The sequence below is a fragment of the Oxyura jamaicensis genome, chromosome 28 (assembly GCF_011077185.1).
Source record: "Oxyura jamaicensis isolate SHBP4307 breed ruddy duck chromosome 28, BPBGC_Ojam_1.0, whole genome shotgun sequence".
Lineage (NCBI taxonomy): Eukaryota > Metazoa > Chordata > Aves > Anseriformes > Anatidae > Oxyura > Oxyura jamaicensis.
In genome coordinates this window covers 3,532,749-3,545,597 of record NC_048920.1, presented here as the reverse complement: position 1 = coordinate 3,545,597, position 12,849 = coordinate 3,532,749, and the positions used below count along the sequence as shown (strand labels likewise).

General features: G+C 42.9%; 1 protein-coding gene across 2 annotated transcripts in view; it reads right to left on the bottom strand.

Annotated features, from left to right (window-relative positions):
- The window catches only part of LOC118179180 (ceramide synthase 4-like), a 53,353-nt gene that overhangs the window by 12,813 nt on the left and 27,691 nt on the right, over nucleotides 1-12,849 (bottom strand). For both annotated transcript variants that reach the window (XM_035348332.1, XM_035348333.1), the window contains exons 4-5: nucleotides 5,602-5,719; nucleotides 2,066-2,184 (exon numbers count right to left, since the gene is read on the bottom strand). In XM_035348332.1, the coding sequence (XP_035204223.1) occupies nucleotides 2,066-2,184; nucleotides 5,602-5,719 (237 nt within the window). The remainder of the gene's footprint in view (nucleotides 1-2,065; nucleotides 2,185-5,601; nucleotides 5,720-12,849) is intronic.

Below are 12,849 nucleotides of genomic sequence, written 5' to 3'. Positions count from 1 at the left end.
ATCAGGCATGCTAAATTCATTATCATGTACAGCAATTGATTACTGTCATGTTTCGTCTCAGTCAGAGCTGCTAATGATTTATCCCCATTAAATCCACACAGAAGTACTTATAAAATATGTTTGCCATGTTCCGTGGACTGAGACACATCGTACTGAATATATATACACATACATTAAAAAATTAGAGGAATTTTATCCCAACAGAATAAATGAGTAATAATAGATTAAAGACGGGAAATCTTCAAAGGAATAAAACTGCCTAAAACAACCCCTAAATTGGGTTAATAAACCCAAAAATCTCTGTAACAAATCAGAAGATACAACATTTTTAGAGAGAGAATCTGTCAGTGAAACAACCCCCAGGAGCTTCAAGAAAGACATAATCAGTGAGAGCAGAAGTTTTGCTTGTTTTGTTTTCTTCATTAGGATTTTTAGGCAGGCTTTTTGATTTAGAGGTTGAATATTAAATGGACAACAAGGTGATTAGCTCAGAAGTGATGTCTACCCTATAGATACACACTTCTAGTCAGATGAATGACACTGTAGGTATTTTCTTCCTTCATCTCTGTGGCCTTCCTGGATGAACCTCCTTCCTTACGAGCATAGCAGAGCAGCCACTCATAAGTAAGGCATTTCAACTAAGATCAGGAGAATCCTCCTTCTCTGTGGAAAGCTGAGACAAAACTAACATTTCTAAGAGGGGGCAATTTCTGAATTTTTACCCAAAGATTCTTTACATTCCTCTGAATGCAATTCTGTACTATGGGTTAATTTCTACTTCCACCAAAGCCTAACATACAGGAACTGCTCTGACTGTTGTGTGGAACCAGTTGCTGGGTGATGGTCTACCATGTGATGGGCTAGAGTATAAGCTCTCAGATCTTAAGGTCTGTAACGACCTCAGGCTGGGATTTTAGAACACTGCACCAGCATGAAGACCTAGTGGGGCCCCCACAAGGGATCTGGGAATTGCAGACTCAGGTAACTACCTGGGACCTGCTTACAAGGGTATGGACATTAGTGTAGAACTTTCGTTTCTTGAAGAGCTTTGCAGTCTTTGATTTCTTGGTGTAAAACGACCCTGATGACGATTCATTTGGCTTCCTGCGAGGAGGTAATCCCAGCCCAGAAAGATTGCCTAGGCACAGGAACAAGGACTGACAGCCACAGAGCTACAGGAGCTGCACAGCTCAGTTGTACAACAGGCTGTGATGTGTCAGGTCAGCAGGGCCTCCAAGTGTAGCATTGAACAAGTAAATGTGCGTCCAGATGGAATCTACTGGGGTTATCACTCTGCAATATCTGTGGAAAGCTCAGTCAAGATTAACATTGACAGAAGTGGCTGATGTGATTTTTTTTTTTTTTATCTGCAGAAGTTAAAGTACCCAAAAAGTGAGGAGCCCCATGATGATCTGGTTTTGCCAGACCTCCTTGTGCCTCCATATAATGAGGGTTTCCACACAGCTGTTTCCAAGTTTTGCTCCCAGGAAAAGATTTCACATAGGCTTTTCTGCCATTATAAAAGGGTTCTGTTCTGTGACCTTCAGGTAAGCTGAAGTCAACTGACAGCAGAATACAGTCTAACCCAGTGTCTGTGACTTTCGAAAGCAATACAAAAGAGAACAGTTGCAGAAAATATGTAGCAGAAAGAATCAGCTCACAGTGAAGCAAGGGGAGAAACAGAGAGGCAATGATAGGCTATTTTGGAGGCATGGAAGCAGCAGCAAAGCAGCAGGAAGCAGTAGGAAGCAAGACAATAGGGAGTTTTTCAAATAAGATAGCGTTCCGAAGCAGAGTTTCAGTCTTACAAAGTCAGAAACTGGTGTCCTATAAGGATTAAAGTGAGATAGGAGTAAAAGGAGTCTTGGGAGTGAAAATAAAGGGGAAAAGCAAGGAATGATTCATTAATAGAGAAGCAGCAGCAGAGCCAGAGAAGAAGCAGGCACGGCACGGAGGACTCAGGATGCTCTCTGGGGAGGAGTGCAGGCTGGGAGGCAGCAAACTGCCCACTGAGCTCAGTGCCAGTGAAAGGCCCCTGCAGCTCATGGCTTCTGCTCCTGCTCACCAGGCCTCGCAGAACTTCTTGGATAGGCTCGGTCGGTCGGTGTTCCTCCGGCGCCGGAACCACCTCTCCACCTTTCTCACTGGCAGGTCGCACTGTTTGGCTAAACTCATCAGCTCACTCTGGAAAACAGGTGAGGAAGCAGGGTTCAGATTTAGGTTCGAAAGTCATAATGGGCACACGGCCATGTGGTCTGAGCCACCACAGAACCCCACTGGAGATTCCCAGCAAGCCCAAATCTGTTCAAGTGATGGCATCTTTCAGAAAGCTGTCCATTCCTAGCATAGAGATTTCAGATAATAGAAAATCTTTCATTTCCCCTTGTAAGCAACTGGTTATTAACACTAAATGTTAAAACTTTATGTTTCATTTTTTTATGTAAACATCTCTGGTTTCAACTTTCAAACTCTGGTCCTTTCTCACAGATGTTTCTTGTTCAATCACTTCACTCAGCCATAAGGGACTGAGTCCTTTAAATCTGTCACTCCAAGAAGGTTTTACTGCAGCTTATATAATTTTTGAAGTTCTACACTGAATCTTGTCATGCCTTTCAGTATCTTGATGCAGTAACAGGGAATAACCTGACCAATGTCATGAGCAGAGGCAACACCATTTTCCTACCGGATATTCTCCTGTTGTGGTAAACCTGTAGGGATAATTTTTCAATAGGTTACTCAGAGAAATACTGCAATTACCTTCCTTCTTGTCCTTAGGCTCTTAAAGAGTTTGGTGTGTGACACGGAAGAGGTCATCATGTTTTATATTCCTTTCTGAAGTGTCATCAAGGATAATCTTATTTTTTAAGTAAAGCATTAGGTTTTCATGGAATGTGTTTACCTTAATGGTATCATGTGGCAGTGATTTACATACTCTGAGAGTGCTGTAAAAAAGTGTGCCCATTAGTCATTTTCAGGTATACTCCTTTCTATTTTTACTTAGTGACTTGTTCTTGTGGTGGAGTCAAACAGAGACATTGATTTATATTCTCCAACTGCTCCATAATGTGGTATTCCTCCCAAGGAGATGGCTGCTGAGAAGAGCAAAATCACATCTTGTAGAAGCTGAATCATAAGCAGGAGCCTGAGTGCTCACAGGAGAGGGAGGAAGCTAAAAGACTGAGATGCAACCAGTGAATTGAGTCAGTAAGACATCAGCCAGCTGCACAGTTCTTTCTCATGTCAGAAAGTCAGAATGATGTCAGAAGTCTCACAGTCAGGATTCACAATGATATCCTACATTCTCTAGGATAAAAGTGCAGACTTCTGCTCCTTCGGTGCAATGTGAGTGCAGGGCAGCTGTGTGGAAATCCTGCTTACAAAGGTAGGCTTTGAGTTAGATCTCTGCAATGGGAGAAGTTTTATTGAGAAACTTGTGGATTTCTCAGACAGCCAAGAGGAAGACCAGGGACCATGGCAAGTGTTCTGAGAACATTCCTTCTGACTGCTAGGGAAAGGGGCTGGCTGCACAACCAAGATGAATGCCTTCATTTTTATTTTATCCTCTATTCTTTTATTTTTAAGCAGGTACTGAATGTCCTGAGGCTCCACATGCCCCATGGCAGTATGAAACATGCTGCACCAGCCTTGTCAAGGCAGTAACTTGTTTGTACTAGGACTGGTGAGTGGGACTGAAACCCCTGCTCATATGTCTTTGGTAGTGGTTAATAGCTTTTGCTTCAAGGCCAAGAAAGCCTGCAAAAAAGCACTGAAAAGAAATGTGATTGCCCTGGGCTTACATGGCAAGTTTTTGGTAGCTGGGGAGCTGCAGTTGTGGCCTCTGTGAGCAGAGCCCAGCAGCTGCCACAGGTCAGATCAGAGCCAGCTCCAGCTGGCTCCAAAAGGGAACCACTGCTGGCCAGAGCTGAGCCATGAGCAATGCTGGTTGTGACTCTGGAATAGCATTGCAGAAGGGGAAAAAAACTACTCTGCCAAAGCAGTTGGGAGAGGAGTGAGTGACTGAGAGAGAAACAAGCCTGCATACACCAAGGTCAGTGAAGGACAGCAGGAGGTGCCCCAGGAACGGAGCAGAAGTTCCCATGTGACCTGTGAAGAGGCTCCTTGTGGAGCAGGCTGTCCCCCTGCAGCCCATGGGTCCCACATGGAGCAGATCTCCACACTGCAGCCCGTGGAGGAGCCCATGGTGGAGCCTGAAGGATGTGGCCTGAAGGAGGCTGCAGCCCATGGAGAGCCCACGCAGGAGCAGGCCCCGAGCCAGAGCTGCAGCCCATGGAGAGGAGCCCACACAGGAGCAGGGGGTCTGGGGGAAGCTGCAGCCCATGGGAGACCTGTGCTGGAGCAGTTTGCTCCTGATGGATGGACCCTATGGTATGGATCCATGTTGGAGCAGTTCTTGAAGAGCTGCTGCCCGTGAGAAGCCCACACAGGATCAGTTCAAGAAGGACGGCATCCCGTGGGAGGGACCCCACGTGGAGCAAGTGAAGAGAGTGGATGTGAAGGAGCAGCAGAGATGGAAGTGTTACAGATTGATCACCTCCCTGTTCCCCTGTGCTGCCTGGGAGGAGGAGGTAGAAGAGGGTGGATGGAGGGAGGTGTTTTTAGTTTGATTTTAGTTTTGCACTGCTCTAGTCTGTCAGTAATAGGCAATAAATTACATTTATCTCCCTCTGTTGAGTCTGTTTTGCCTGAGATGGTGGTTGGTGAATGATCAGGTCCCTCTCCCTGTCCTTAACTCAGCTCTTGAGCCCTTTTCTGTTGTAGTTTCTCCCCCTGTTCTTTTGAGGACGGAGAGTGAGAAATTGGTGTGGTGGAGTTTAGCTAGCCATCAGTGTGGAATCACCACAGTGACTTGCTTACTTACCACAGTGGTTACATCCAGGGTCTCTACTGACAAGGCTAAATTCCAATACAGCTTGACTATCCACAATCCCTCCAATGCTTTTTCCCTCAGCAGCAGCCATTCTAACTGAATTATAATGCCAAGATGTTCAAGATCTCTTTTTCTCTCCCAAGGGAAAACTACCTACCATTTATGTTTGCAGTTTTTTGATGCTCCTTACTTTGTCTCTAATGACAGATGGGATTTTAGTTGGCTTCCTGAAAGGCCAATCTCAAACCTGTGGATTGCACAGCAACAGAACGACCTGCCTCCCTGAACTAAGAGAATCACGTAATCCACATGTGCTAAGCTGCAAGGACTAGCAACAAGGGAAGTCATTTCAAAGGAGTTGATGTGACAGTGATTTGCTAATATATGAAAAGAAGGCAAACGAGCAAACAGGAGTTGTCATTATTTCCTCTGGGAGACGAGTTTCCTGTCCAAACAAGTCTGAGATTTAATTTTTTGGAGTGCTATCTGTGGAAAGCTGTTATTCCCACATGTTCAGAAGCAGAGCTGATGGCTGATTGCATTTGCAGCAAGATCCCTGTGCCTGGCCAGTGTCAGGTGGCCAGAGGTTCCTGCTGCTTTGTTGAGCTTCCAAGTACAAGTGGCATCACTGTACTTCAAGATTCCAAATGTGACATGATTTAGGTAAAGATACAAGGGCTACATCTAGAGGAAAGCAAAGAAGAAAGACTCACCTCTTTAGGGTTCTTGCATTGCGTACTGTAGAATGTTTCCAGTATGGGGTTAGGCTGAGCTTTTGGTCTCTGCTTGTCCCTCACACCCAGTTTGGCACCAAGGGGCAGGGCTATGGCTCTGCAAGAGAAAAGATAAAGGTTCAGCCCAAAATAGGACAGTGATTTCAGATACTGCAGCACTGTACAACATGGTATAGTATGTTAACAGTTGTGTCTCACAGTTATCTCCCACAACTTTGGGTCTAAGCACAAGTATTGTCTCAAGCAGGTAAGGAAAATAAAGAAACTGAGTAAAAAAAGTTACAATAGAAACAGTGGGGCTTCTATGCTACAGGCCTGAGCTCAAGTGTTGTAATACACAACACTGACTGAGGTTGGAAATGCTACATCCTGCTTTGTCAGCTTTCAAATCAACTGTGCTTGGGCGTCCCAGATTACGGCATGAAGCCCAGGCTTGTAGAGACAGCCATCATACCTGCTGTTGGTCTTTGGCTTACTTGTACCTTACGCAGAGTACTGCATTGACGACAAGGCCTAAACACTGTTTAGTTTTGATGTTAAACATACAGGGCATCCATGTGAACTACAGACTTGGCTCAGGATCAAGAGGCTCAATAAATATCCTGATGAAACATGAGGCCCCTTGGTCTTTACTGGAAGAACTTTCCTCAGTTTCTCCTATAGCATGCCAAACAGTGGGAACATAAGGGCATAACAACTAGAAACATAACCACAAGGCATAGTTGCTTATGCTTGCTGTGCACCTTTAGCCTTTCATGGTGAAACAATGCAAAGAAAAATATCTGCATAAATAGAAGAAAGTTTCAAATTGGTGGCAAGACTAGGCATAGAATTGCTGTGCTCAACAACTGAACTTCTCCACTATAAACCCTCTTTTCCTCCTTGACCATAGGAAATAGCTTCATAAATAGTGTGAAATGAGGTACCACACGAACACTGCACAAACAGGAAACTCGGCAAATCAAAGTTTCAAAAAAGGCCCAGTTTAACTGCCTGCTCCTTGCATTTCTGGAGAATTGGCTGTTTCTTATAAGTCACTACCTTTACGCACCGCCACTGGCATGCAATTAATCTCATTGGCCAAAAAGAGCAGAGTGTCTGCCTAGAGCTTTTCAAATCTGCTCATGGAATCACAGCATGGCTGCGATTGGAAAGGGTCTCTGGCCTACAGCCAGTTACCCAGGACCATTTCCAGACAGCTCCAAGGAGGGAGACCCCACCACCACTCTGGGCAACCTGTTCCTGTGCTCAGTCTCTCAGTCCCCTATGACTCCCCAGGTCCTCCTTCTTGCCCTTGTCAAGGATAGGAGTGACATTGCTTTCTTCCAGACTTTTGGCACTTCTCTTAGTTGCCACAATCAATCAAAAAATATTGAGAGTGGCCTTGCAATGACATCTGTCAGCTCCTCTCAGCACTTGCAGATGCATCCAACGAGAGCCCACGAACCTATGCATGTCCAGTTTGCTCACGTATTCCCTGGTCTGATCCTCTTCTACCAAAGGTACACATTTCTGCTACTGACCATCATACATGCAAAATCGTTGGAAAAACTTTTCTCTGCATTTTGGAGAACAAATTTTGCTCTAAGTGCTAACAGCTTCCCTGAACTTAGCAGCTGTAAATCAGTGTTGAGGGTGGTTACGAGCTGATGAATACCATGCAAAGGTAGAGAGAGCTAAGATGCAGGCCTGCTCTACCTAGTTAGTCTTCATTCTGTGCAGGCAGCAGCTCTGATCAGTTATCCCTAATAATTCAGACGCTAAACAATATATATATATATATATATTTTCCATGGGAGCAAAAAGTTGTGGAAGCTACTTCACTACATAGGTGTTTAAAGACATTTTACTTAAAAATTGTATGTTGTATGTTTATAACTGGGATTATAAGGTATGGTTGCCTGTGGTCTCTTCTAGCCATATAGCCACTCCATACGTTCATGTGCTTAGGGACTATTCTGGATCAAGTATCCTACCAGAGGGTTCTTTTGACTTTCATCTTCATTTAATAAAGAGGTTTGAGAAGCAATTTTCTGAAGAGACTACCTACCTAAGGAATTTTACAACTTCTATTATATAAAGGCATGTTTTATGCCTTTACATAATAGAAGTTGTTTTACAGAAACACATTCTGTGTTTTACAGAATGGTTGTACACCTAGTTCCCTCATGTAACAGCTGATTTCAACCATTCCTTTCCATGGCCAGCTGCATATTCCAGTTCTTTTCCATCTTCTCTGGGAAATTCCTTTGGCATCACTGGCTAAAGAACCATTCAAGACCACTGAAAAAGATGTATTTCCATCATAAGAGGGGGGGCAGTGGTTGTGATTGCTAGCTACTTTCTAACTACTACGAGACACACAGGTATCACAAAAGCTCTGTGTAAGCTCTCATTAGTTTTAGTGAAATTCAGCAGCATCCTGGCATTCCTGCAACAGCTAACAGTGATACTAGACCAGCCAGTCCTGTGCTAAGAACAATGACAAAAGTATTTCAGGGATATCCATAACTGTATAGAAATGGAGAAAACGTTTGCCCTAAGGTCTGCACTAGGTCTTGATTCTTAAGTGGTTCCTCTGAAGCTCCTCTGAAGATGAAGGTGTAATCATTTTTTGCTGTTTAAGAAGAACTTTACAGCAGTTTCTTATCAGTCCACATCGGAAACTGGTCTAAAATTTTCCAAACACCTAAAAGGGAAAGAGAATGTTCCTGCTGCCAGGTGTCAGGGCAGCTTGCCAACAAGTTTTGTTCTTTTTTTTAAAAAAAACTATTTCAACTATCCTGCATGACTCCTTAATTTAGTTTAATCTTTTTCTCTTTCTTTCCTGTTGGTTTGTTACGGTCATGGTATAAAATCTCACTGTAACAGAAACAAGCCAGTTGCAGCTGATGAGGACAGGGTGTGATTAACCAGAGTTACAATTACTTTGTTGTTGAGGTTTTGAGTTTAACCATGAATTACAGGACCAATCCTACTTTTATGAACACAGTTGGGAAATCAAACCCTGAAATTCCTCCTAAGGGAGGTTTGTACATGTTGGATGTATGCTCTGACTCACTTTTCAGTTGAATCTTGTTCCAAACTCAAAGAGGATGATGTTTGTACTGATTTCAACATCACAGATTCATCATCTCAGTTGCAGAGATGGTCTCATCATGGAAGCTTATCATCTCTCTGGGATATGGAAGCAGAAAGCCCGAGGACTAAATTGTACAGCTTTCCATAGCTAGGTAAGGCAAGACACAGTCCCTGAGATGTTTTTTATCTCAAACCTATTTCTTCTGCAGAAAGGTTCAATTGAAGATAGCTTCTCTACCTTGAAGGTTTACAAGGGGAAGTTCACAGTAAGGAATTCAATTCAGTAATCACCAAGGAACAAAATATTTTGTGCAACACCTGCTGAAGCTGAAATTAAATGGATTAATCATGGAGGGGCATAAGTCCACACTCCCTCACCTTGCAAGACTGGGCTATGCCCCTTTGCAGAGGCTCTCAGAGCTAGTATGAGACACAAGAAATTCACAAATGTAACTGAATTTGTAAGTGTGTCACTCTGCAAATACCTTCTAGTACCAAGAAAAGGAGAACCAGTGACTGCAGAAACCAAAACTTCTACTCTTTGAACTGTACAGTCTCTTGAAGACCCTACTTTCTATTGGCAAAGTGTTATCTCTGTGCTCCTGCAGTATTGTCGACTTTCTCGTGGTTACAAGAGGATGCTGTCAAGAAGCTGTCAATGCTGTGTTACACAAAACAGTCAGCTTATATCTTTGCACCAAATACATACCTAAAGCACCTAAGAGGAAGTTGATCTCAGATACTTCTTGATTACTGATCAATAACAAAATCTCTGTAGAAAATGAACTGCAGAAAAATACTTTTCAAAATAAAATACTTGAAAATGGTCTTCTCTTCCACCTTTCTTTTGGTTCTGAGTTCATCCTTCTCAGCAGTTCAACAGTATTCCTTTCTTTTAATGCACAAAACATGGCTCATATACTATGGCAACCCTCCTAAAGAAAAGACCTAATCATTCTGATTAAACCAGGAGTCTCTTTAAAATAATTTAAAATAGTCCTTTATGATTTTTCTTGTTGATAATCCTGATTTACAGCCCTGCTCCCATGAGAGGTAGTAGTCGTGGAGAGATGCACCAGTTTGCAACAGGCACTTCATTTTGTATGTAAATAGAAACTATCAATCATTTACTTACTTGGGAGAATTAATATTCAATGGGCTACAGTCTTCTGCCTTTCGTTGGCGATATGCTCTGCTACATCTGAATTAACAAGGTCCTGGAGATTTCTTGGGCACTGGAGAATTCTGTTCTGGTAATTTGTAACATTTGCCCTAAGTTTTTCAGGCTTATACCATTCCATTTGGAGGAAGATACTTAAATATTGATTGAGCCAGAGAGGTAAAAATTTCCAGGTAACTTCCATCTACTTTACTAAACAAATACACCATAATTTAATTAAAATAAATAATTTGTAAAAATCTTAAAATAACAGCTAGTTAATACAAAAATATATACAGATAGGAATCAAAGTTATACTGTTATTTTTGTGTATCTGTCAATAACATATTTCATTTGTGAGTAAGACTGTTTATGATCTATTCATTTATTCCCTAGCATTTGATCTTCTCTAAATTAATGTGTTGGTCCTAAGCCTTCTTGACAAGATTTAGGCCAACAAAACTTGGCCTAAATTGCGAAGGAGCTTGAGAAGCTTGTTCTTAACTTCCACTATTGCACAACAGGGTAGAGGCATTTTTTTTTTTCTCTATCGTGCATCAATATGGAAGCTCCCTTTTTCAAATGCAAACTGGATGCCAAATCCTCCTTTTCCCACCCTGAGGCTTTGTTGAAAAGCAGGAATCTCACAAGGAAAGACTCAGGAAGTGAGCTGTTTCAGCTCTCTCTGCAGCAAGATGGTTAAAGCTAATGTCAAATCACAAACACAGAGCAGTTTACTGTGCCTTTTAAGGAGCTCAGCTTATGTTCTAAGAGGCTGCAATTAATTTGCTGTCCCCGGAGGTCACCAAGGAAAGAATCACAGAAAATCGGCAGATTTATGTATTTTGCCACCAGAAGGAAGGAGCCAACAGGATAAATGAAGCAAGAAGAATAGTCCTTGCCATTAACAATCTGGCCTTAAATTGTCTCCATGCAGCTTGAGTCCTACTTAAACCAGGTCCCAGTCTGAGACAACCCTTCTTGCATTATACCCATAATTTCTGAGAAAAAGTGAATCTTTCAGGATACCCAAGCTAGAGACTTCCTTGAGGCTTCCTTCCCGTTTGAACGTCAGCTTCCCTTTCCATTTGCCAGGCTGGTCTCGGTTTCACTGTGACTATCAGCTGCAAATCTCGTAAGCCTTCAATTTGAGCCCAGCCAGAGGAGATGTCTAGTAACAAACTCAGCTGCAGCTCACTGCAGTTCGGCAGCTGCTGCCCAAACAGGCATAGAAATTCTAGGGCAAATGTTAGAGTGGGAGGGAACAAACTTCTCTCTGAACAAAAAGCAAAATCTCACGTGGCTTGTTCTAACAGCTCTTACTGAAGAAGCTCAGGACGCAGTGTTTGTTTCCCCTGCTCTGCCCACAGTAACCTGATACGTTATCTGTAGGCTATTGTCTGTGGGTAGTACATATTCCAATTGTTTGTCTCCTTGTATAAAAATATCTCTGTCAATGCAGGAATCACAGACACTACAGGTCAGAGAACATAAGCCAGACTGCTATTAAAGGAGCCTCTTTACTGAATCATTTTTGAAGGGGCAAGCTCAGAGCAGCAGCTTAACTGAAAAAGCAATTCCTTGTACTCACTACGCACCCTTCATCAGAAGGGCCCACAGGCTCTTCACCCATGTAAAGCAATATACTAACACACTTACAGATTTTCTAGGAATAAACTTGCCTAACAACCTGGTAGAGCAAGAAACAGAGCAAGTCATTACCATACAAAATATAAAAGGAACAACATAACTGCCTTGGTTGAACAGTTCAGCAGAACCCTGGAGAGAGAGATGGAGCCATGGACTCATGCAGATCAGGAACTACCAAGAAATTTGTAAGGCACCCCTGAGGCAGGGCCTGGTCCTTGAGGGCACTGACACTCACCAGCCCTTAAACCTCACAGCAGGCATGAGAAGTGCCTGTTGCTGGATACAGATGCCATTGGAACAAGTCTTTGAGAATGATCACAGGCAGAGGGAAAAACCAGAAGCTATCCCCACAGACCTACATGGAGAGCAGGCGCAGGAGCAACTGCCCTCATGGTTCAGGGCATGCAAAAGGGTGATGTGATCTCTGTGGACGGTCTTCTAAAGTTAGAAACAAAACAAAACAAAGCTTTCAGGGTACCTTTCCCTACATTTCTTCACCATATAGGACTGGAATCAAACCATAAAGTTATTGCTATGGGGGCTCCCCTCCCTCACATCTGTTGAATTATGCAAGCTGCAGCTACAGCTAGGATGAGACAGACAGCAGCTGAATGAGCTACTGTGTCTCAGAGAGTGAATGTGCCTTTAAACGAGGCATCAAACAGTACTTTGTTGCACCATTTATCTTGAATTCTGCACAATCTGGATAAATTATTATTAGTTTCCTAGCATCGCTGTAACTTTTTTGCTACAAGGAGACCGAAATCCATCAGTGTTTTTGAATCAGTGTCACAGGATCAGTGAGAGGGAAGACAGAAGCTGCTTTTCAACTTGAAGAGAGATCATTCTTTTTACTGGTTTTCTATCTCACTTGTCCCATTCATGCTGCCAAGCGCTGGTAACAGCAGTGGTGACAGACCTCTATTGTCCCCAGCAGCAGCCAAAAAGTTCTGAAAAACAAGTCTAAATCAGCTGGATTCTCCATCAGATGATGAATGAGCTGTACACAAATTCACCACTTCAGGAGCTAGACAATGATCCTCTAAAAGCCAGGTTCACCAAGCAGCAATGTGGACCAGGGTCATCTATATCCCCAAGCCATGGCTAATTCTGAGCTCTAGTGGAAATCTGGAGCTTTATACTCCGATATAAAGCTTACATTGCACTCATCTTGTACCTGAGTACGTGTTAGTGGGCAATTAAACAAACTGCATCAATTTGATCTTTACCTTTTTATTCATTTCCCAAGGTAAAAAATTGGAGTAGTTGTTTTCTGTAAGGCTTTATTTCAGATATTAGGAATTACTTTGTTGTAATAATCAAGTCAGTGGCATGGT